Raw genomic sequence first — 24,062 nt, forward strand, 5'->3', positions numbered from 1 at the left:
GTCCAGCCTAGAAGAAATAAATGCATGAATTAGCTTTTCAGCATCACTCTGAGACAAGACCTTTCTAATTTTAGAGATATTGCGCAAATGCAAAAAACCACTCCTACATATTTGCTTAATATGCGCATTGAAGGACATATCCCGATCAAAAATGACTCCAAGATTTCTCACAGTATTACTGGAGGTCAGGGTAATGCCATCCAGAGTAAGGATCTGGTTAGACACCATGTTTCTAAGATTTGTGGGGCCAAGTACAATAACTTCAGTTTTATCTGAATTTAAAAGCAGGAAATTAGAGGTCAGCCATGTCTTTATGTCTGAAAGACATTCCTGCAGTTTAACTAATTGGTGTGTGTCCTCTGGCTTCATGGACAGATAAAGCTGGGTCGTAACAATGAAAACTTAAGGAATGCTTTCTAATAATACTGCCAAAGGGAAGCATGTATGTCTATCTCAGTTTTCAATGCTTACCAGTCCAGTAAGTATCAGTGAAATTGTGGAGAGCTGGACATGTCCAAACTTGTCCTCTGACATGCCGAAACGGAGGTGTTCCTTTGTCTCGCTTCCAAAGCGAATCGGTCTTTACGCGTGAAGCCTCCGCGCGGCTTTCCATGACAAAATCTCTTGTTAAAAGTGAAATCTGCTGGAAAATGGCTGATGTCCAGCTCTTGTGATAACCAGAGAAAGAGCACACGACGGTCTCGTATCCACAGAGCCATCCGTTTAGAAATGGTCCGGTGGCTTGTGCCACGTTGTGGCAACCCGGAGCGTGGTGCGCTGAGCGTTCATAAAGGGGTCCTTAAAGCTGTACTAACAGACCTTATTCTCTGTGAAGCCCGTAAAATTTTCACCGAAAGCCAGATAAATTTTTCGAATGGTTTCCAGGTGCCAGTCTCTAACAGCTTGTGAAAAGATTCTGATGGAAAAAAAACCCAAATCATTCCGCCATTTCCTGACAATGAAAATCCGATGAGGGGGCGGGACCACTCCTTCCACAAGGCGTGCTCACAGGCGAATGACGTCACCGAAAGGCGTGGAAAAACTCACGCATGCGCACAAGGGTTCAAGCTTGTCTGACGTGAAAACATATGAATCAAATCCATATAGTTAAAAAAAATAAATAAAAAGGTACGATACTTTATGGACAGACCTTGTATATATATATATATATATATATATATATATATATATATATATATATATATATATATATATATATATATATATATATATATATATATACACCTGCTCCTAATCCATCATCAGAGTATCCACTAACCATCCAGTGTTAGTGTTCAACAGGATGCAGTTAGATCTGATGCTTATAACAAAAACAAAAATTAATTTGCTTCTTCAGCTGATCTGGTATATAAAAGTTCACCCGATTCTCAGTTTATCCTACTTATATTGGCTTAACCTGGAGATGTACAAGATTAGAACCTTTGTGTTCACAGAATCGTGGAAGAAATCATTAATTTATCTATTGAGTCACCCACTGCATTTTACAGGGTGCATGACTGGGTATTTGCAAAGCTTAGGAATATGTACTGAATGCAATGGCAAGAGCAATAAAACTGCATGCAACTATAACAAATGAACATATTTACTATATAAATTTAAAGGTACAGTAAAGTAATATCAGTCCTGTGACACTACAGTAAAAAAGCTAATACACCTTTGTCACGATACTAACATTACTAAGCAGTATTTATTATAGTGCACATTGTTAAAAGTTGATTTTTTTTTTTAACAAAACTGAAATTAATGATCAACTGAGGGCTATGAGACAATCTGTTATCAGTTTTGCTCTTGTATTTCCTCCTCATTGCACCTTCTGCTTGGTTCAACAGCTCGCTGTATCGCTGTGCTGCTGCTGCAGATTTGATAAATCTGTCTGGTAAGACTGTTGGGATGTTTCTGCACTGTTGGTTTTCATAATACACTGTGAAACTGAAATGAGATGTTCACAGTCTTGTTGCTATCAATCTGTTTAGCTTCCTGATTGAGTCTTCTACCGTATGTGCTGTATTTATGGTTGAATACAGCCACGGTTTTATACGGCACACAAGTGAAACTGTAGCTGTTTTCAGTAATATAGTCAAAATTAATGAGGAACATCATTTCACTGTATACTAGTTAAGTTATGATATCGAATTTACCTGCTTGAAACTAACAATGCCAATGTCAACTACCAACAGAAGCAAAATTATGATAATCATTTTATATTTGTCAAACAAATCCAAACTAATTAATGATAATTTGTAACAGATGGTAAATGTCAGGGTGTGGCACAAACAGAGCAGGACACAAATGCAAACTCTCACTGCACATGCTATTAGAATTAGGTTTAATTGTAACACAGGCAGGGATTTGGTACACAGGTGGTCCAGAAGTGAAGGCAACGATACAGACAGACGTGAGGCTGGGGCTTGGTCAAAAAAATAGGCTGAGGTCAAAAAACACGGCATGGTGGTATTCAGAGGCACAGACAAGTACGAGGTCGAGGGTAAAAGAAGGTCAAACACTGGCAGGCTGGTACAAGGCTAAACAAGATGAGGAACAGCTGGAGTGTTTCTGTGAAGGCTCTCAGTTGTCCAGGTGGTTTCCATAGTAGAGAAGCTTGAATCTTCGACTAGGTCTAGGACTGGGTTGCTTGATGCAAGGATGTTTCGCTTCAAATCGCATAAGCTTCCTCAGCTAAAATTCTTGCTCTGGTAGTCTGACTTCTGTTTTGACTCTTGTAGAGAAGAATAACAGAAGCCACAAAAGCTGGAGTTTTAAACCTAACCAGACCCCTCCTCTTTCCATGACAAAAACTCCTGTAACAGTGGAATGTGCCGTTCATTTCTAAACTGGAGGCTGTCTTGATCCGGTATGTCATCTGACTAGCACAGGAATTGCGGAAGACGTGGACATCAGCACTTTTTTGGCACATTGAGACAGACGTGCGGAGGAATCCTGCGTGTCTTGGTGGAGCTGCATGGTGCAAAACAACTGTGTGATGAAGCCTCACAGGACATGTTGGGGCATGTCCAGCTCATGCTCAATTTCTCGGATATTCACACGACTGAAAAGCAACCGGAAGCTGTCTGAAAGCCACCTGAAAGCCGTCCTGAAAGACCAACATGGAGGTGGTTTTGTCCCGCGCCATGAACGGCACGGTGGCGCATTCATCTGCTTCTTTTTCCATGAAAAAAACTCCTGTAACAGTGGAATGTGCCGAAAAAGTGCTGATGTCCACGCCTTCTGCCTTTTTATGAAACTCAGACGAGGTCCCGGATCAACAAAACCTTCACGTTGGAAATGATCTGGTTGTTTCAGCGGGGTGTCAGCCTGTCGATTGTCGATATATATATATATATATATATATATATATATATATATATATATATATACGTATATACAAGGTTGGATAGGATTACTTTGAAATGTAATCCAAAAGTAATCAGATTACAAGTAATCCAAATGTATGTACCTACATGTAATCCACATGTATTCTTTCAAAGTGATCCTACCCAACCTTATATATATATATATATATATATATATATATATATATATATATAATGCCAATGGGGTAAGAAAAATTTGTGTGGTTAGAATTCTCAAAATTAGCAATGAGAAATGTGACAGGGAGGTGGGGTTAGAACCAATAAAACCAAATGTGTAAAACTGTATAAAGCATAAAATGACAAATAAAAGATCATAGAGTTTACAGACTTTGTGATTGGTTTCAAGAGCTAAACAGAGAAAGGCCAACACTGACTGCTGCCAAAACTATGTTACACATCTGCAATGACAGAGAGCTTACTCAGTGAAAGCCCTCCACTCGGCCATGGCCTTCTTGTATGATGCAGTTGTATTACATTTGTGTATTTGCATCCTCCAGCACCTCTATCTGCAAGACTGACACTAGAGTGGAGATGCATTTTGGGTAGGTGAGATGCAACGCACAATAGTGCACCAGGATATAGAGCAGGCCCTCATGGAATTTGTTGGTGTCAAAGGTGTTGAATGGTTAGGATCCCACTGCAATCATGCAGTTCTTATTTCTTATAGTGAGCCTTTTATCAGTTTTTTGCAAGGAAGATAAATAGTTTAGCTAAGTCTCATGAGACTTAGCTGAGTTCATGTAGCATTCAATTGCAAATTACGTAATTGCTAAGAGTTTGATCTTAAGGTTGATCTTGTACTTTTGTACGTTTGATATTTCTGCTGTTAAATGGAAACTTTTTTGTAAAATGACAGGTTTCAGTATTGGATTACATAAGAAGAAATATTAATAAAGTACTCATATTAAGTTGCATTGTCATATTTGTGATGTTTTCAAAGCCAGTGAATAAATAACAGCAACCACAATAACAAACAAGCCTTAATCACTGTCATTTCTTAGAATTCTTATTTTAACATTAGCCTCTGTCTTAAAATAAGGAAAACAATATTGTTTCTTTGCATAGATGAATTGACTTACTGGTTAAATACAGCTTGACATTAGCTGGTAAAACCTATTAAGAAAATGTGAAATATGTTTTCCCAAAATAAGGCATTTTTACCCTATGTAAAAATTGCTTGGCAAGATTATTTTCTATTTAGATAAAAAAAATAATAAGTGTTATTTCCTGTAAACAAGTCTTTTTTATTATTTTCTTAGATAATGTTTGGCACAGAGCAGCATTTAACTCAAAAAGCTGTGAGAGCATGTTGATGAAATTTGGTGAGTAGATGGATAATGTCTCAGAAAATGAAGGTTTTATTTTGAATTTCATCCAGAACATATTTTTGGGAATGTATGTGACCTTGACAGAGCTTTGAGTGTGTTGTGGTCATACTTACGGTATACCATAACTCATATCATGTAGTTTTCTCTGGGCCCCTCCCCAATCAGACCGGGAGTGACATGTTTAGCCGCATGTTCTCCTTGAATTGCTGGCTGTCTGAGTGGTGTCCAAAAAATGAGGTGGGCTTCATAGATAATTGGCAAAGCTTCTGGGGAAAACCTGGTCTTGTTAGGAGAGACGGCATCCATCCCACTTTGGATGGAGCAGCTCTCATTTCTACAAATCTGGCCAATTTTCTTAAATCCTCCAAACCGTGACTATCCAGGGTTGGGACCAGGAAGCAGAGTTGTAGTCTTACACACCTCTCTGCAGCTGCTCTCCCCCTGCCATCCCCTCATTACCCCATCCCCATAGAGACGGTGCCTGCTCCCAGACTACCAATAACCAGCAAAAATCTATTTAAGCATAAAAATTCAAAAAGAAAAAATAATATAGCACCTTCAACTGCACCACAGACTAAAACAGTTAAATGTGGTCTATTAAACATTAGGTCTCTCTCTTCTAAGTCCCTGTTGGTAAATGATATAATAATTGATCAACATATTGATTTATTCTGCCTTACAGAAACCTGGTTACAGCAGGATGAATATGTTAGTTTAAATGAGTCAACACCCCCGAGTCACACTAACTGTCAGAATGCTCGTAGCACGGGCCGGGGCGGAGGATTAGCAGCAATCTTCCATTCCAGCTTATTAATTAATCAAAAACCCAGACAGAGCTTTAATTCATTTGAAAGCTTGACTCTTAGTCTTGTCCATCCAAATTGGAAGTCCCAAAAACCAGTTTTATTTGTTATTATCTATCGTCCACCTGGTCGTTACTGTGAGTTTCTCTGTGAATTTTCAGACCTTTTGTCTGACTTAGTGCTTAGCTCAGATAAGATAATTATAGTGGGCGATTTTAACATCCACACAGATGCTGAGAATGACAGCCTCAACACTGCATTTAATCTATTATTAGACTCTATTGGCTTTGCTCAAAAAGTAAATGAGTCCACCCACCACTTTAATCATATCTTAGATCTTGTTCTGACTTATGGTATGGAAATAGAAGACTTAACAGTATTCCCTGAAAACTCCCTTCTGTCTGATCATTTCTTAATAACATTTACATTTACTCTGATGGACTACCCAGCAGTGGGGAATAAGTTTCATTACACTAGAAGTCTTTCAGAAAGCGCTGTAACTAGGTTTAAGGATATGATTCCTTCTTTATGTTCTCTAATGCCATATACCAACACAGTGCAGAGTAGCTACCTAAACTCTGTAAGTGAGATAGAGTATCTCGTCAGTAGTTTTACATCCTCATTGAAGACAACTCTGGATGCTGTAGCTCCTCTGAAAAAGAGAGCTTTAAATCAGAAGTGCCTGACTCCATGGTATAACTCACAAACTCGTAGCTTAAAGCAGATAACCCGTAAGTTGGAGAGGAAATGGCGTCTCACTAATTTAGAAGATCTTCACTTAGCCTGGAAAAAGAGTCTGTTGCTCTATAAAAAAAGCCCTCCGTAAAGCTAGGACATCTTTCTACTCATCACTAATTGAAGAAAATAAGAAGAACCCCAGGTTTCTTTTCAGCACTGTAGCCAGGCTGACAAAGAGTCAGAGCTCTATTGAGCTGAGTATTCCATTAACTTTAACTAGTAATGACTTCATGACTTTCTTTGCTAACAAAATTTTAACTATTAGAGAAAAAATTACTCATAACCATCCCAAAGACGTATCGTTATCTTTGGCTGCTTTCAGTGATGCCGGTATTTGGTTAGACTCTTTCTCTCCGATTGTTCTGTCTGAGTTATTTTCATTAGTTACTTCATCCAAACCATCAACATGTTTATTAGACCCCATTCCTACCAGGCTGCTCAAGGAAGCCCTACCATTATTTAATGCTTCGATCTTAAATATGATCAATCTATCTTTGTTAGTTGGCTATGTACCACAGGCTTTTAAGGTGGCAGTAATTAAACCATTACTTAAAAAGCCATCACTTGACCCAGCTATCTTAGCTAATTATAGGCCAATCTCCAACCTTCCTTTTCTCTCAAAAATTCTTGAAAGGGTAGTTGTAAAACAGCTAACTGATCATCTGCAGAGGAATGGTCTATTTGAAGAGTTTCAGTCAGGTTTTAGAATTCATCATAGTACAGAAACAGCATTAGTGAAGGTTACAAATGATCTTCTTATGGCCTCGGACAGTGGACTCATCTCTGTGCTTGTTCTGTTAGACCTCAGTGCTGCTTTTGATACTGTTGACCATAAAATTTTATTACAGAGATTAGAGCATGCCATAGGTATTAAAGGCACTGCGTTGCGCTGGTTTGAATCATATTTGTCTAATAGATTACAATTTGTTCATGTAAATGGGGAATCTTCTTCACAGACTAAAGTTAATTATGGAGTTCCACAAGGTTCTGTGCTAGGACCAATTTTATTCACTTTATACATGCTTCCCTTAGGCAGTATTATTAGACGGTATTGCTTAAATTTTCATTGTTACGCAGATGATACCCAGCTTTATCTATCCATGAAGCCAGAGGACACACACCAATTAGCTAAACTGCAGGATTGTCTTACAGACATAAAGACATGGATGACCTCTAATTTCCTGCTTTTAAACTCAGATAAAACTGAAGTTATTGTACTTGGCCCCACAAATCTTAGAAACATGGTGTCTAACCAGATCCTTACTCTGGATGGCATTACCCTGACCTCTAGTAATACTGTGAGAAATCTTGGAGTCATTTTTGATCAGGATATGTCATTCAAAGCGCATATTAATCAAATATGTAGGACTGCTTTTTTGCATTTACGCAATATCTCTAAAATCAGAAAGGTCTTGTCTCAGAGTGATGCTGAAAAACTAATTCATGCATTTATTTCCTCTAGGCTGGACTATTGTAATTCATTATTATCAGGTTGTCTTAAAAGTTCCCTAAAAAGCCTTCAGTTAATTCAAAATGCTGCAACTAGTGTACTGACGGGGACTAGAAGGAGAGAGCATATCTCACCCATATTGGCCTCTCTTCATTGGCTTCCTGTTAATTCTAGAATAGAATTTAAAATTCTTCTTCTTACTTATAAGGTTTTGAATAATCAGGTCCCATCTTATCTTAGGGACCTCGTAGTACCATATCACCCCAATAGAGCGCTTCGCTCTCAGACTGCAGGCTTACTTGTAGTTCCTAGGGTTTGTAAGAGTAGAATGGGAGGCAGAGCCTTCAGCTTTCAGGCTCCTCTCCTGTGGAACCAGCTCCCAATTCAGATCAGGGAGACAGACACCCTCTCTACTTTTAAGATTAGGCTTAAAACTTTCCTTTTTGCTAAAGCTTATAGTTAGGGCTGGATCAGGTGACCCTGAACCATCCCTTAGTTATGCTGCTATAGACGTAGACTGCTGGGGGGTTCCCATGATGCATTGTTTCTTTCTCTTTTTGCTCTGTATGCACCACTCTGCATTTAATCATTAGTGATCGATCTCTGCTCCCCTCCACAGCATGTCTTTTTCCTGGTTCTCTCCCTCAGCCCCAACCAGTCCCAGCAGAAGACTGCCCCTCCCTGAGCCTGGTTCTGCTGGAGGTTTCTTCCTGTTAAAAGGGAGTTTTTCCTTCCCGCTGTGGCCAGGTGCTTGCTCACGGGGGGTCGTTTTGACCGTTGGGGTTTTGCATGGTTGTTGTGTGGCCTTGCCTTGCAGTGTGGAGCGCCTTGGGGCGACTGTTTGTTGTGATTTGGCGCTATATAAAAAAATTGATTGATTGAATTGATTGATTGATATCAGTGTGCCACGTGTCATCACCTTTAAGTTGGAGTGCACCAAGTCCATGTTTCGTAATTTTAAGAAGGCACACTAAGAAGTGAGAGGATTTCTGGTGGGGGATGATTTTGTGTGTGTAACGGACATGCAGTAAGCAGAAGTACCACAAAACATTTGAAATTGTTGATGTGATATTTTAAAAATCAAAACTTGCACTGTGGAGGAATTGGTTTAATTGTTCAATTGCTTAATGTTTTATTTATTTTCCTGCTTGCACTGCAGAAAAGTGGTGTCTAAAAGCAGCATAAAAACCCTAAATGTGAGGGAAAAGGTACTCAAAACAAGTGGAATTTTCTGTCCATCCAGCAAGATAATTTCACTTGACAAGATTGTTCAATTAAGATTGTTAAATCTAGAAATAAGCATGTTGAAACTTAAAATAAGAAATTCACCCTTAAATGATCTAACACTTCTAAATCTAAGGGTTTTTTCTTGGTAATAACCATAAAATTTGCAGTGTGCAATAAGGCACAGGTTTGACAAGCAGACCCTTAAATACTACCAAACGTTCCTCAGTTATAACCCTGAATTATGCTAATTAGTCATTCAGAAGCTTTTTCCATTGAGTCTGGTGTTTCCCAGCTCATGATTGGCTGAGTACCCCTGACTGTGTGTAGAGCATGATGCAGGCCAGATGCTCTCCAGGATTAAGGTTCAAAACATTCCCGCCATAATGTTTAAGAATTGGTGCCGAGACCCTCTGACTATTTCCACCAAGTTTATGTCCTACCTGTTTTTGTATTATGTTTTGCTTTAAATACATTTTTGCTTGATATAGTTGCTGCTCTCATAGATTTAGATGTCGATGTACTTTTGTATACATCCTTGACTCCACGATGCCTTCAGACTGGGACGACCTGGAGTGGACTGCTTCTGCCAGCACGAGAGTGGAGCAGCTGTTCTTCAACTGCAGTTCCTCATCAATGAGGTAAGAAAGAATTTAACATGTATAATGTAAGCTGGGTTTGGTAGGTACTCTTCAGGTCAAGACTTGTGGCAGCTTTCTGTGATAGTCAGAGCTGGCTCCTTCATTTTATTCCTCCTTTGAAGCTATTTATTTTCCAAAGTCATTGTTGCTGGATATTATAGCCCTACTAAACAGGTATGTCAACACACTATGCATGCTGGCTGTTTGTACCATGCCAGAAGAATGGTAAGAACCTGATGCAATAACCAAACCACGATCTCCCGTCCTCTGATTTGTGTAGGTGCTCCACTTCTCCGTCGACTGTCACTCCCCATCGGGACATGAAACTCACAATCTCTGGGCATAGGAGGCGGGCGCTTTGACCAGAAGGCCAAAACCTGGGCTGTGGCCTTGTGGCCAGAGAGTCATATTAGCTCTTGGGGAGTTAGGTTTACTGACTACTATTGTGCAGTGACTCCTGCTGGCCTTCATTACATGAGCACTGTTAGTAACAGTCTAGCATGAATTAGCAGGTAGCTCGGTGACATTAGGTCCACTGATTGTGGACAGTATGGCTATATGGTGGCCATATATTTTAACATTTGCACAGAATCCTTCTGTTATGAAAACTACTGCCCAGTCCACAAAAATGTGTTACTCAAACACCCAAACCAGTGTTGTCCTGTTAGCCATAGCTTAACTTGTTTGGGAACTTGAGCTTAGGTTTCAGGTTCCATTTATCTGGCCTAAGTCAAGTTGCTGGTCTTGACCACGTGCCATCTCTTTTCCTATTTATGGGTTGACCAACAGTTAAGCAGTGTCAAGATGGCAATCTCTAGAGCTGACTCATTTGAGATTCAAGAAGAGCAGTGGGGAGAGCACACACTCCTGACGGGTGCCAGTGCTGTTTGGTCGTGTCCTGGATGTGATGCTTTCCAGCCTCACCTGCTGTGTCCTGTCTGTCAGGAAGCTGGAGATCCACTGACAGGTGGGAGATGGTACAGAGAGGTTGGAGAGTTTTTTGTGGAGAATGTCAGGGATGATGGTGCTGAATGCAAAGGCTGAAGACCACAAACAGGATCATCATTTATGTCTCTGCCAAGTCCAGGTGCTGCAGGATTGAAGGCAGATAGATCCGTGTTGACTGCATCCTCAACTGACCTGTATGCCAGGTAGGCAAACTGCAGGGGGTCCAGCAGGGGTCCTGTGATGTCATTCAGGTGGCTCAACAGCAGCCGTTCAAAAGACTTCATGATTGCAGATGTCAGAGCAACGGGCCTGTAGTCATTTACTCCTATTTTAGAGGGTTTCTTTGGGACTGGGATAATAATGGCATGCTTGAGGCAGGAATGGAGATCTGTTGAAGCTCGGGGAGATGACAGGGACCAACTGATCAGCACATGCTCTCAGACATGAGGGGGAGACACAGTCAGGTCCTGGAGCCTTTTTGATCTTTTGTTTGTAAAAGTGCTGGCACACATTATCTTCACAGATTGTTAGGGTGAGTGGTGTTGCAGAGGGGAGGGAGGGAGAGAGGTGACTATGGGTGGGTGAGGGGTGTGATATGGTCCCTTTCAAACCTGGAGTAAAACAGATTCAGTAAAGCTGCATTCATTCTGTGTCTCCTCCCGTCTTGGCAGGGAAAATGCGTCATTTAGGCCATTAATAACGTGATTCATGTGGTTGATTGTTTCGATTCCCTGGAATGTCTGTCTTTTGATGTACTGGTCAGGAATAGTGCAACTATTTGGATGTTTACATTTAGTTTAAAGACAGTCTCATGTGACAGGTGAGCAAGCAGCGATTGACTTGCGACATGAGAACCATCCCTGGTTCTCAAGACCAGGCACCTAATTGGCTCTACTCTACTCTTTTCTACTCTCCTATTTTACTCTTCCTTTTTAGATATTTAGATATACAGTACCTTTCTATACTGGCATAGTTCCACCTTAGAATGGGAATATAATATATAAGATATACCTTACTGAATTTTCATGAGATCGTGAAAGCAGCACCTCACTGCCCACTCCCTCTCTTTGTCTCTTTCTGTCTCTCTCTCATCCACTCTATCTGGATCAGCTGTGTATAGTGGCTGCTGTGCTGGCCAGGCGTTTTCACGCAGCAGCCATGAGGTGAACAGATAACGTGTGGATGAAGCAGCCACACACGCAGTGCTGCAATCAGCTGTAATCCTGGCCAGAGTGACAAGAGCAGGAATCCATTTGATTGCCAGTTGACTGTACAAAGGCATATTTCCCTAAGTGCCACATGAATGCTGTCCGAGGAATTTGAATTTAGCTTGTATGCAGCATGAATTGCATGAATGATGTTTGAATATCAATTTGTACAGCATTTGTGCAATTTGTGCTGCAGGTTGAATGCAGTTTGACTGAAGGTCAAATTGCAAGTATGATGTTTCAATGTCCATTCCTATGGCAGTACGAATGCGGTGCAGCTGACTCCACCACAATTCTGATATTTTCTAGCACGAACAACACACAAATGTGCCGACTGCTCTAGGAATGCTGTACAAGGCGTTCGAGTGCAGTTTGAATGCAGCACAAATTGCACTGATGTCATTCAAATGTCAATTCATACACCATTCATGCAATTCCTGCTCTAGTGTGACAAGGGTGTAAGCCAGAGGTCTCAAACTGGTTCCAGAAAGGGCCGAGAGGGTGCAGGCTTTCTGTGCAACCACCCTCTCCAACAGGTGATTTCACTGATTAACATCACTTTGAGCAGGTGAAATCAGTTAGTCAGTGAAATCACCTGCTGGAGTGGGTGGTTGCACAGAAAGCCTGCACCCTCTTGGCTCTTTCTGGAACCGGTTTGAGACCTCTGGTGTAAGCTATGTGCTTAGGGTCATTGTCCTGGTGAAAGATGAATTGTCTCCCCAGTCTGAGGTCAAGAGCGCTCTGGAGCAGGTTGTCATCCATGATGTCTCTGTATATTGCTGCATTCATCTTTCCCTCAATCTTGACTAGTCTCCCAGTTTCTGCTGCTGAAAAACATCCCCACAGCATGATGCTGCCACCACCATGCTTCACTAGAGGGATGATGCTTGGGTTCCTCTAAACATGACGACTGGCATTCACACCAAAGAGCTCAGTCTTTGTCTCAACAGACCTCTGAATTCAGTTTCTCATGGTCTTAGAGTTCTTCAAGTGCCTTTTGGCAAACTCTGGGATTGATGCATGTGTTTTTTACTAAGGAGTGGCTTCCATCTGGCCACTCTACCATACAGGCCTGATTGGTGCATTGCTGGAGATATGGTTGTCATTCTGGGAGATTCTCCTCTCTCCACAGAGGAATGCTGGAGCTCTGACAGAGTGACCATCGGGTTCTTAGTCACCTCCCTGACTAAGGGCCCTGTCCCACTGGCATTTAGGAGGATTTGCGCATGAAATGAGGAGACAAAAGCTGAGCGTCCGCAACAAAGGTGGGCGGAAATGACATTTCCGGACAGTGAATCCACCCGGATGGGGTGGATTCGCTGATCCAGCCCCGAATCCACCCCTTCCGGGGTGGATCAGCGAATACATGAGGAAGAAAAGCGTATATAACAGGGAACAGAAGCAAAGGCGACCGCAGAGGGGCACAGCGGCCATGATGCACTCGCTTCATCCGTGCCAACTCTGTCTGCATGCGCGACATACCATTTGCGACCGTGATGTGGCCGTGCTGGGCACGCGTCATATCTGTTTTGCACACTGTCCCGGTCCACCGCCAAGCCGGATATCAGCGAATGACAGGGGATATGCGGCACGTTGGTTGTGTATGTCCTGCGTATGTCTTCAGTATGTGTTCAGGCAGTGATGCGGATCTCATCCGCAGCAGGATTTTTGAGCCGCTCAAAAATCCTGGCTGCGGACATGTGTGCCTCTGCGGATGATCACGGACGTGTTTGGATGGCGGCCGACTCATACAGGAATGTTACACAGTTATTGCGGTTGTTTGGCAGATGTGGGCCACTTTTGTGCGCATTCCATCCGCAAATCCTCCTAAACGCCAATGGGACAGGGCTCTAAGGTCCTTCTCCTCTGATTGCTCACTTTAGATGGGCAGTCAACCCTTAGTTTCTGAGATCTGACGGGATCAGGTTTACACAGAGCAGATCAGCTGCCCAGGTGGAATCCAGTTAAGCTGTAGAAACATTTCAAGGATGATTGGTGGAAACAGGATGCACCTGAGCTTAATTTTGAGCTTGAAAGTTGTTTCCATAAATCATTAGTTAAAATGTCAGTTGCACCATGCTACTGACATTAAGTGTATTTAGTGGAGAATAGCAAGCGCTTAAACATTTCCAGCAACAAATAGTTTAAATTCAGCAAACCTTACTTGCAGTGTGTTTTCTTCCAAGCTTGAAAGACCTTTCCCCTACACTTGCATCTTTTGTACTGCACAGGCCCACACACTGCAGTGCTTAGGATGCACGAGTTGTTGAGGCTTTCAGCTATAGTTTGGTGCAATATTTTGTGGTATTAACAGCATGTAGGTGTTTCAGAGAAGATAAAGAGTCCTCCTGTGAGTTGAAGAGCACAAGCCAAGTCAGGAAGGCCTGGCACGTACAGCTCTCTCACTCGCTCTCTTCTTTCTTCTTTATTCCACTCCAATCTACTCCCTCACCCTCCCTCCTTTCCCTCTGTGCCTTTTCTATGCCCACTCTTTCGTTTAATGCCCACTGGCTCTTTCAGCCCACTTCCCCATCACTCATAAGCCTACTTATGATGCGTCTGAGGCAAATGGAGGCGGATGACATGAAGAGAGGCGTGTGTTCATTTGTAATACATGGAATGACTTACCGGTTATGTTTGTACTCCCATCTTTGTAGCAGAATTTGGCTCTGAATACATATTCCAATACATGTGTGACTCTGACTAGTATTTGGATGCTTGTATTGGCATATTTTCATGACATTTTATGTGCATTCATATCCCCATTTGCACTGACTTGGTTTATGCATGACAAGCCTGACCCAGAATGAGCAGACTTCAAATTCAACTGTAATTGCATTACCCTACTTGACCAATACCACTTAATATGGGCCCAAGGGCCAAATTTGGGCCACCATGTTGCCCAGCATGATTTTTAGCACAAAAAAGTTGTTTTTTTTCTGCTACATCTGGTCTTTTTGTGAATGCTGCAATTCTGTGTGGCGCTGTGAAGTTTCTGTGATGGTCAATGGGCTTCAGTTTCACCGGAATTCTTTTTTGAACAAACACTCCCATCTAATGGGCTGAGAAAAAATAAAATTTGGTAACACTTGTTGGTACCATCATAATCGTGACATGACACTGTCATAACTGTGACATGACAGTCATGACTTTGTCATAAAAAATTATGCCAATGTCATAAATGTTTATGACTGCTGTCATAAAGTGTCATTTGGTTTTTGTCATGAGAAGTTGACATTTTTTGGATTGTCTTGATTATGACAACTTGATATTAATCAAAGTGACATCACCAGAAGCTGTCTTTGTCATGACAACTTCACATTAAATTTGTTTGGGATGTCCTTATTATGACAACTTGACATTAAGGACATTACCAGAAAATATCTTTGTCATGACAACTTCACATTAACAAAATATGCATCTATTTTTGTGTTTATGGCAAGTTGACACAATGATTATTAGGTAGCACTTTATAATGATGACACCTTATTTAGTCTTAATTCAGCATGAATAAATATGTAATGAATTCATTACAAATAATTAAGAATGACTGATACTTAATAAGTAATTAAGAAGTACCTTTGGCTGCTCCATGGTTTGCACTCGGCGTCGTCACAGCAAATCTGAGGTGCATCTGCATGTTGAATTGGAATGTTTTATGTCAGATGCCCTTCTTGATGCAAGTTCATATTGCATGGAGAAATGTGGCAGAGGTTGGGTTTGAACTCTACACTGAAACCAAGGGCATTAACCACTTAGCCACCACTCCAGCCTACTTAATAAAAAATTAATACATTTAATTAATGGTTTACTTCTCATGAATAGTCCCATGCATTATGTGTTTACTCATTGTTTTTCATAAACAATGCAGAAACTATTTGTAAGTGCACTGTTATTGAGTTATTTTGTGTTCATGGCAAATTGACATAATGATTATTATAATTACATACGCAAGCTTATAGACCAATTCAAATATCTTCATTACACTGCCAGAACCATGTCATAAAGCATGACAGTCAGGTGATACGCCATGATATGTTTACAACAAATCAAAATGCTACCACTTTACTTGAGGTCAAAAATATCTTTATTACATTGTCATAATGATGTCATGACAATCAGTTTGTACATCATGATATGTTAATGACAAATCAAAAAGCTACCACTTTACTTGAGGTCAAAGAATATCTTCATTACATTGTCATAATGGTGTCATAACAGTCAGTTTATACATCATGATATGTTAATGACAAATCAAAATGCTATCACTTTACTTGAGATCAAAGAATATCTTCATTACACTGGCATAATGGTGTCATGACAGGCAGTTTATACATCATGATATGTTAACGACAAATCAATAAGCTACCACTTTACTTGAGGTCAAAGAATATCGTCATTACATTGTCATAATAGTGTCATGCGAGTCAGTTTATATGTCATGATATGTTAATGAGAAATCTGTTATCACGATGGTGTTCTGGTCCACTCGATAGCACACAAACACTCCAGCCATTGTCACATCTGTCCTGATGAGCTTGAGCAGACATCGGTATGGAACACCCCCTGATTTAGACTTTGGGGTGGAATAGAAAGTATTAAATACCAATTGTAAAGGTCAAAATTAAGACACACAACATAATAAATAACACATACAAATAAAATAGGAAAAATATTAGTAACAAATTTACCAATGACAATCTTCCACCTCATTCTTCTGTGACTTTTTCCCTTTCATCCTGTTTTTTGGTCTTCTTCCTCTTCTTGTCATAATCTGATGAAAGTGGTGATGAGCAATACTCAGATGACTCAGACAAACAATCTAACGCTGTGTCGGAGGAAAGACCTATTGCGTCACTGGAATCCTTTTTAGAGCGGGTGTCCTGTAAAAAAGAACTGTAAAAAGAAATCTAAAAGATAAAGATAATTAATTCAAACACTAGAATAGACTCACTTTGCTGTATAATTGTAATGTTAGAGCAAATAGAGAAATTCACACAGGGATAACACTTGCAGTACATTTTAATATAGTGAAAAAGATTTACCTGATGCCAACTGCTCCTTCAGAAAGTCTCATTCATTCGACAGCTCATCAATTTTCTAGTTTTGCCAGTCTGCCTTCATCTCCAGCATTTTTTTTTATGCCAAAATGGGTGTAATGTGGTCAAACTTTCTGCTTGGTGTCAAAACTCTGGCAGCAGCATTTTGGACCAATTGGAGACCCCCTAATGCTGGACTGTGGTAAACGAGAACATAGAATATTGCAATAGTCCAATCTAGAAGAGACAAACACATGAGTCAGGGTCTCAGCATCAGCCAGAGACAGGATGGGATGAATTTTCGCTATATTTTGCAGGTAGAAGAAAGCACTCCTCGTAATATCTCTAATGTGGAAGTCAAAGGACAATGTAGGATCAAAAATTACCCAAAGGTTCCTCACTTTGTCAGTGTGATGTATGACACACGAGCATAGGCTAAGCGTTAACTGGTCAAATTGATGCCAATGTCTCACTGGACCAAGAACCATCATTTAAAGTTTAAAAGTAGGAAGTTGCTAGACTTCCAGCTTCTCACTGATGCAAGGCAATCTTCTAAGGATTTTATGTGGATGAGATTACCAGCAGTTATTGGCAGATATAACTGTGTATCAGCACCATAGCAGTGAAAGGTAACCCCAAAATGCAGCAATGTGTTCCAAGGGGTGTTATATAAAGGGAGAAAAGCAGGGGGCCTAAGACGGACCCCTGTGGAACCCCAAATGTCATGTCACTAAGGTTAGAGGTAGTGTTATTGTACAAAACACAGTGAGAACGACTGGTCAGGTATGATGTCAACCATGCAAGGGCACTCCCAGTAATCCCAAAATGATTATCGAGCCTATCAAGTAGAATATGATGATCCACAGTATCAAACGCAGCACTGAGATCTAACAGCATCAGAACTGTAGTGGTGTCTGAATCTATTGCAAGTAGAAGATCATTCACCACTTTAGTGAGAGCTGTCTCTGTGGAACGACATTTTCTAAAAGCAGACTGCAGTGGTTCAAAAAGATTATTTGCGGTAAGGTAGTCCACAAGCTGCCGTGAAACCACTTTTTCCAGAATTTGAGAGCAAAATGATAGATTTGATATTGGCCTATAGTTTTTCAATACACTAGGTTCAAGATTAGATTTCTTAAGTAATGGTTCATGGACTCAATTAATTGGAAAAAATATTTACCATTTATCACAGATTCTTATTGAATTGAAGAACAGGAAAAGCCACATTTTATCTGTATTGTTCTCCAAAATATTTTTCTATAAACTCTACATCCTTTATCCACAGCCTTTGAGCTGGTGATTTGTGCAGTTTACAGCTGCACATGCAGCACTTTGCAGCAAAGTCACAAGGGAGTGGTTGAAGGGAGTGGTAATATGGCAGCCGCACCGCTTCAAAAATACTACCCAGTGCTAATTAGTAAATAAGTCCCTTCGGCTGCTCCCTCGTTTGCACTTGGGGTCGCCACAGCAAATCCAAGGTGGATCTGCATGTTGAATTGGCACAAGTTTTACGCTGGATGCCCTTCCTGACGCAACTCCACATTACATGGAGAAATGTGGCAGGGGTGGGATTTGAACCCGGAACCTTCTGAACTGAAACCAAGCACATTAACCACTTGGCCACCACCCCTGCTCTACCCAGTGCTAATTAGCTTGCTAGTAATTCTCGAGTAAGCAAACAAAAATGCACTTACGGCCTGTTTCACTGCTTACTGTATTTTCCGCTGTTCCGCTCTACTCACTGGCACTGGATGCGCTGTTCCTGAAATGTTCCTGTACACCATTTCAGCCATACTTTGGCATATTTAAAATTTTAGCAGACAACTGCAGCCACACTCTCACGAGTGCCACTAGCTTAGCTTATGACAAACTAAAAGTGGACGCTTTCATTATGGCTGAACAACTGTCCAGTTTCTGGGTATTCTGTGTTAGTACGTGCCCACGGCCAATGTACTTAATGAATTCCTGCGCAAAAAGTAGTTCCCAGATAATTAATTCTAAAATTTACCAGTAATAAAATGACAAAGATAATTGAAGTTTTAAGAGTGGCCGTAATAAATATTTAAGAAACTTAAAGTTTATGACCATTGTAAACATTGACACAGTGGAGTTTGATGCGGAAGAGTTCAGAAAGATATGATTGGAATGGTTTGATTACCATTTACAGTTGGGGATTAAAGACTTGGGTGTTAACTTCGTGTTAATGTCAGAACAAGAAGCCGCACTGAAAGAGATTTATCTGGGAAGAGACACATTCTGTGTGTTGTTGCTCCAACAAGAGCGGCACGCTGAGCAGGGTGGCGAAAGTATTCTGGCAAGCTCAATGTGTGGGCAAGCTATCCCACAATGCCAATATAGCAGAGATGTCGGTCCTATGACAGCGGCTCTCTGAGCAGGGTGTAATGTCCTCTGATGATGACGTCATAAAAGTGAGAAAGAGAGCATCCGAGTGGCACATGCACCAGGGTTTGTCCTTGGGAAATAGTCTTCACTTTAGAAAAGTTCACAAAAAGACTTAACTAGCTAATATAATGAAGGCAAAGCACTTGACCGAGCAGCGTTTTTCTCTATCGAAAAAATGTTGAAGTTGATTGATTGGACTACTGAAGATTCAATTGGGCAATATTATTTTAGTCATTATCTTCAGGGATTGATGATTTCATTAAAAAAGTGATGTTTACACAACAACATATATTTATTCTCCTGACTTATGTGACAATGACAACATTTATAACGTATTAAATTGCAATTAAAAATATACTGAGAGATATTTAATGACAATATCATAAAACAACATTTTAATTCAATGAACCTAGATTCTTATGCTATGTACAATGTAGAAATATTCATTACAGGACCTCTAGTTATAAATACGCAACAAATTAGTAACAATTTTTCTATATGTTAAATGTTCATTATAATAACTGCCATTATGAATAAAGCAACAAATTAATAAGAGTTCATACTATTTCTATATATATCATAGAAATTTGATTCTTTCTTCAAGATCTGTAATCATTGTGACAACAATATATTATTTATGCCTAATTCACAAATTTGATTAGAATGATTCGATACTAATCTATTCATGTGTCACACACATATTCTCAATGTTGAAATATCCCAGGAATCCACCTGAAATCTCACTAACAGGGATTTATATTTGACTTTCAGATAAGAACATTACTAACCTGAATGTCGGTCCAGAGGGTAGTTTCATTATTATTCCGTTGCCTTTTAATTAGTACATGAAAGGCACATTAATAGCCTGATGCTAGAAGTGGCTTGTCATAGAATGGGGCCTATGTGGTCTAACTACTGACTTTAGAAATGTTTTGACACCGTTTTATGTTCACAGTGTAATTCCTTTCAGCTCTTTAAGCTGTTATGTTCCATCAAAAAATATTGGCTTCTTATCAAAGTGAATGGCGTTGGCAACGAGTTTAAATGCATTGACCTGTGAACCACAAGTGTTAGCTCGCTCACCACGCATGCGCACTGAGAAACTCGAAACTGGCTTATTAATTTTTCTGAACTACTTTGTTGACCAAAGCTATAGAGTTACAGCGGTAATGTGGGTCGCTCAGCCTTTCGCTGGTGTCTGGCTTGATGATGTAATGCCATTTCTACACCTTTCTGGGAAAAATGTTCTCCCATCATGCACCTTGGTCTCTCCCATCATGCTTCTTGTGTACTTCCTTTTTGAACTTCTTGTTTGCGGTGACAAAAGTGTACTTTCGGTTTGCTGAATGGACTACAAGAACATGCTTGCGCTCGTCTGTCATCATACTTGCTAAGCTCGGCGGCTCTGCTGCCTCGCGCTGCTTGGTTTTATCAACTGCGTGAATTATTCATGCATTGCACAATTGGTAAATCATTTATTCAGACACTTCCTAATCATTAATACATGCCTAACTCATGGCGTAATAATACATACATATGTGCACTTACAAATAGTTTGTTCATGGTTTATTAAGTATGAAAGCAATGAGTAAAAATATAATGTAGGAGACTATTCATAAGAAGTAAAGCATTAATTAAATGTATTAGTTAATTACTTATTAACTATGAGTCATTCTTAATTAATTATTTGTTATTAATTCATTATGTATTTGTTCATGCTTAATTAAAGCTAAAAAGGTGTTGTTATTATAAAGCGCTACCTAATAGTCATGATGTCAACTTGCCATAAGGACACAAATACATGTATATTTTATTAATGTCAAGTTGTCATAATAAGGACATCTCAAACAAATTTAATGTCAAGCTGTCATGACAAAGACATTTTCTGGTAATGTCACTTTGATTAATGTCAAGTTGCTATAATAAGGACATCCCAAAAAATGTCAACTTGTCATGACAAAAAGCAAATGACCCTTTATGACAGCAGTCATGAACATTTATGACATTGACATAATATTTATGACACATTCATGACTATGTAATTCATGTAACAATTATGACAGTGTCATGTCACTTGAAATTTTTAATGAGGCTTGTTTTGTCATCACTGCATCATTGAATAATGTTATACAAGAGCTGTCTGGGGGCATTTTGTGATGTGCAACTTAAATCTTCCACACTTAGTATCCAGTAATGACTTGTTACAGTGTGATGTAATTTTCATCAATTTTTCAAAATTAAGTAAATTTTTCATTTTTCATTACAAAAGTGGAAAATACTGCTGTTTTCAGCTTAATTTTGTAAAGAATTTTGCATGCACGCTCTGTCAGGAGGACGTCTTACCTTTGAAATATGTTACTGGAAAAGAAGCATATCGTTGTTTTGTTACCTGTCATCTGCACAATAATAAAATACTGCAAGGAAATGGCACAGAAGGCTTTATGTTATATTGTAATTTAGTTTTACTTTTGAAATGTTAACTTTATACAAAATGTAATGTATTGTACTTTACTTAATATTAAAATTCATTTCTGGCGTATGGATCTCCACCCAGATTACTTTTTGGCTATTTATAGGCAAGAATTTGGGCCACCGTGCACCAGACAAACCAAGTTAAGTCTTCTGGTCATAGTCCTTGCACCTGTAACAGTATAGCAATATACAGTATAAATTAACTAATGGATGACACATTTATAAAGATTGCCACAGATGAAATAAGTCTGTGCAGCTGCATTCTTCTGTTGTTTGATGTTTTAATTGGGGACAGATTGATATCTTTGACCTGTCCCAGTCAAATGTTCACTAAAACATGTGAGAGTGAGAGAGAGAGAGAGAGAGAGAGAGAGAGAGAGAGAGAGAGAGAGAGAGAGAGAGAGAGAGAGAGAGAGAGAGACTTGTTCCAAATTCATAGAAGGAAATGTGCTACTTTTTTTCCACCATTAGCTGTGCCTGGTCCAGGTCAAGATCAACTTCAATCAAAAGGTTTGGATTTGGCATCAGCCCAATGTCATTTACATGGGACATTTTTTGCACTGAGCTCTGAGATTTCAATGCACTTCAAATAAATTTACTCAAACACAATCAAGTTATAAGCCTTATCCACGTCACAGCGTCCACAAAACTATGGAACTTCCCCGGGTCAAGACAGACAACCAGTCCAGCCTTACCTTCCAAATGTAACCTTTATTTTCCACATCCAGGTGATACGTCTGTAATCCCTTGGCTTTTTCCAGTTGCCAGCATCCTCAACACTGAAGCAATTATGACTTGAACCATGCCAAGAGATACATGTGATATGACCAAAATGCAGTTGGTGGTCCTCATCTTACTCTCCATAAGCAACTGTTTGTTTAACACAAAGGCATTCCAACAATACCCAAGGATCCTCCAAGAAGACTTTGTACCTAAGACATCCACATGTTGCCTTAGGTCACTGGTTAGCATCCAAGACTGACAACCATACAGTCAGACAGGAATCATCAGGAACCTAAATACTTGGATCTTTTTTCTTCTTTGAAGATATCAGCATCACTAAACACCTCTGTCCATTGACCTTAGGATGCCATAAGCCCTAAGGCTGAGGCTCCAAAGACATGAATGCCACTGTCAAGATAATGAAAGTAATGGCCCAGTCACACGGCACTTAACGAAGGGTGACGAAGCCCTGATGAAACAAGAAATCTGGACTTTCGTTGACTTTCGTTGGCATCGTTTAGCCTTCGTGCAGCTTCGTTCCTGCAGCTGGAACTTTGTTAGGATTTTTAAACTGTTGAAAAATTTGAACGAAGGGCAACGAAAACCTCAATTCATCTGTGTTTCATTTTGCTGTTGTTCTTGACGTTTTTTAAATCGTTTGTTTAGTTTTTCTCACGTTATTGTTTAATTTGAAACAACAAAATTTGAAACAACAAAAAAGTTGTCTAATTTCCGACTGTACTTGAATGCAGCATTAGCGGCAGCAGCTCCTGTGTGTGCTTATTATTTTGTATTAAATATAACAATATGAGTGTAGGAATGATAATCCAGTCCTTCTGTACATGTGGCAACGGGTAGTTGAATCAAAATGATTATATAAAGAGCTGTTCTGGAAGGTAGAATTCACGTTGTGGATCAGTGATCAGCTGGTGGAATAACCGCACGTGAGTCAATGCGCGCCTTCACACGCACTGATTAATTTACTGCTCTGATCATCTTTACACGTATATTTATATTTATTCTCCCTTTTGACAGTTTTTTGTTATAAATCAATATATATGGCTTAGAACACAATACAGTGATACAGCAGTGACCACAGCACACTTATTTTTTTTTTTTTTTTGTAATTGGAGGAAGACGGAGCGCGCAGCGTGTCTTCAGACAGTGTGGATTCTGATGATCATGGAGATGATCCCTCTTTTGTTCTGGACGAGGACCCAGAGCAGGTGGTCCACTGACGTGCACACAGATCTCCACAGCTTCTGTTTGCAGGTTCTCCAGGACTCAGGCACTATGAGCTTCGTCCCAGCACCGAGTCCTGGATCTCAGAGATGCAGACACACACTGATCCAGCTGTGGCTCCAGGCACGTTTCGTTAAAGCGTCGAGATCGTGAGCTTCGGTTTTGTTAAGTTCCTCTTTCGTCCCTTTTGCGCTCTTGCTTTGCAGACTGTTAAAGCTCTTTCGTCCATCTTTTCTCAACAAATTGTGACGTTTTTTTCTTTTTCCTTTCGTTCAGGAATCGTCGTGTGCCATGTGACTGGGCCATAAGGAAAAACTCCTTTTGTATTTTTAGTTCTGAGGAGAAATCTCATGCAGACCAGACTCAGTGAGGTTGCCACCTGCTCTGGCTACTCTAACAAAAAGGACAACACGAGATTGACAGAACATACAGTGACAGAAATGTTGTGGCT

The 24,062-nt window shown here is 40.1% G+C and overlaps 1 protein-coding gene across 10 annotated transcripts in view; it reads left to right on the forward strand.

The window, feature by feature from the left end:
- stxbp5l (syntaxin binding protein 5-like) overlaps positions 1 to 24,062 on the forward strand; it is a 773,590-nt gene that overhangs the window by 337,443 nt on the left and 412,085 nt on the right. For all 10 annotated transcript variants that reach the window (XM_034186808.1, XM_034186799.1, XM_034186803.1 and 7 more), the window contains exon 3: positions 9,495 to 9,576. In XM_034186808.1, coding sequence (XP_034042699.1) covers positions 9,495 to 9,576 — 82 coding nt within the window. The remainder of the gene's footprint in view (positions 1 to 9,494; positions 9,577 to 24,062) is intronic.

Source organism: Thalassophryne amazonica, chromosome 14, assembly GCF_902500255.1.
Source record: "Thalassophryne amazonica chromosome 14, fThaAma1.1, whole genome shotgun sequence".
NCBI lineage: Eukaryota > Metazoa > Chordata > Actinopteri > Batrachoidiformes > Batrachoididae > Thalassophryne > Thalassophryne amazonica.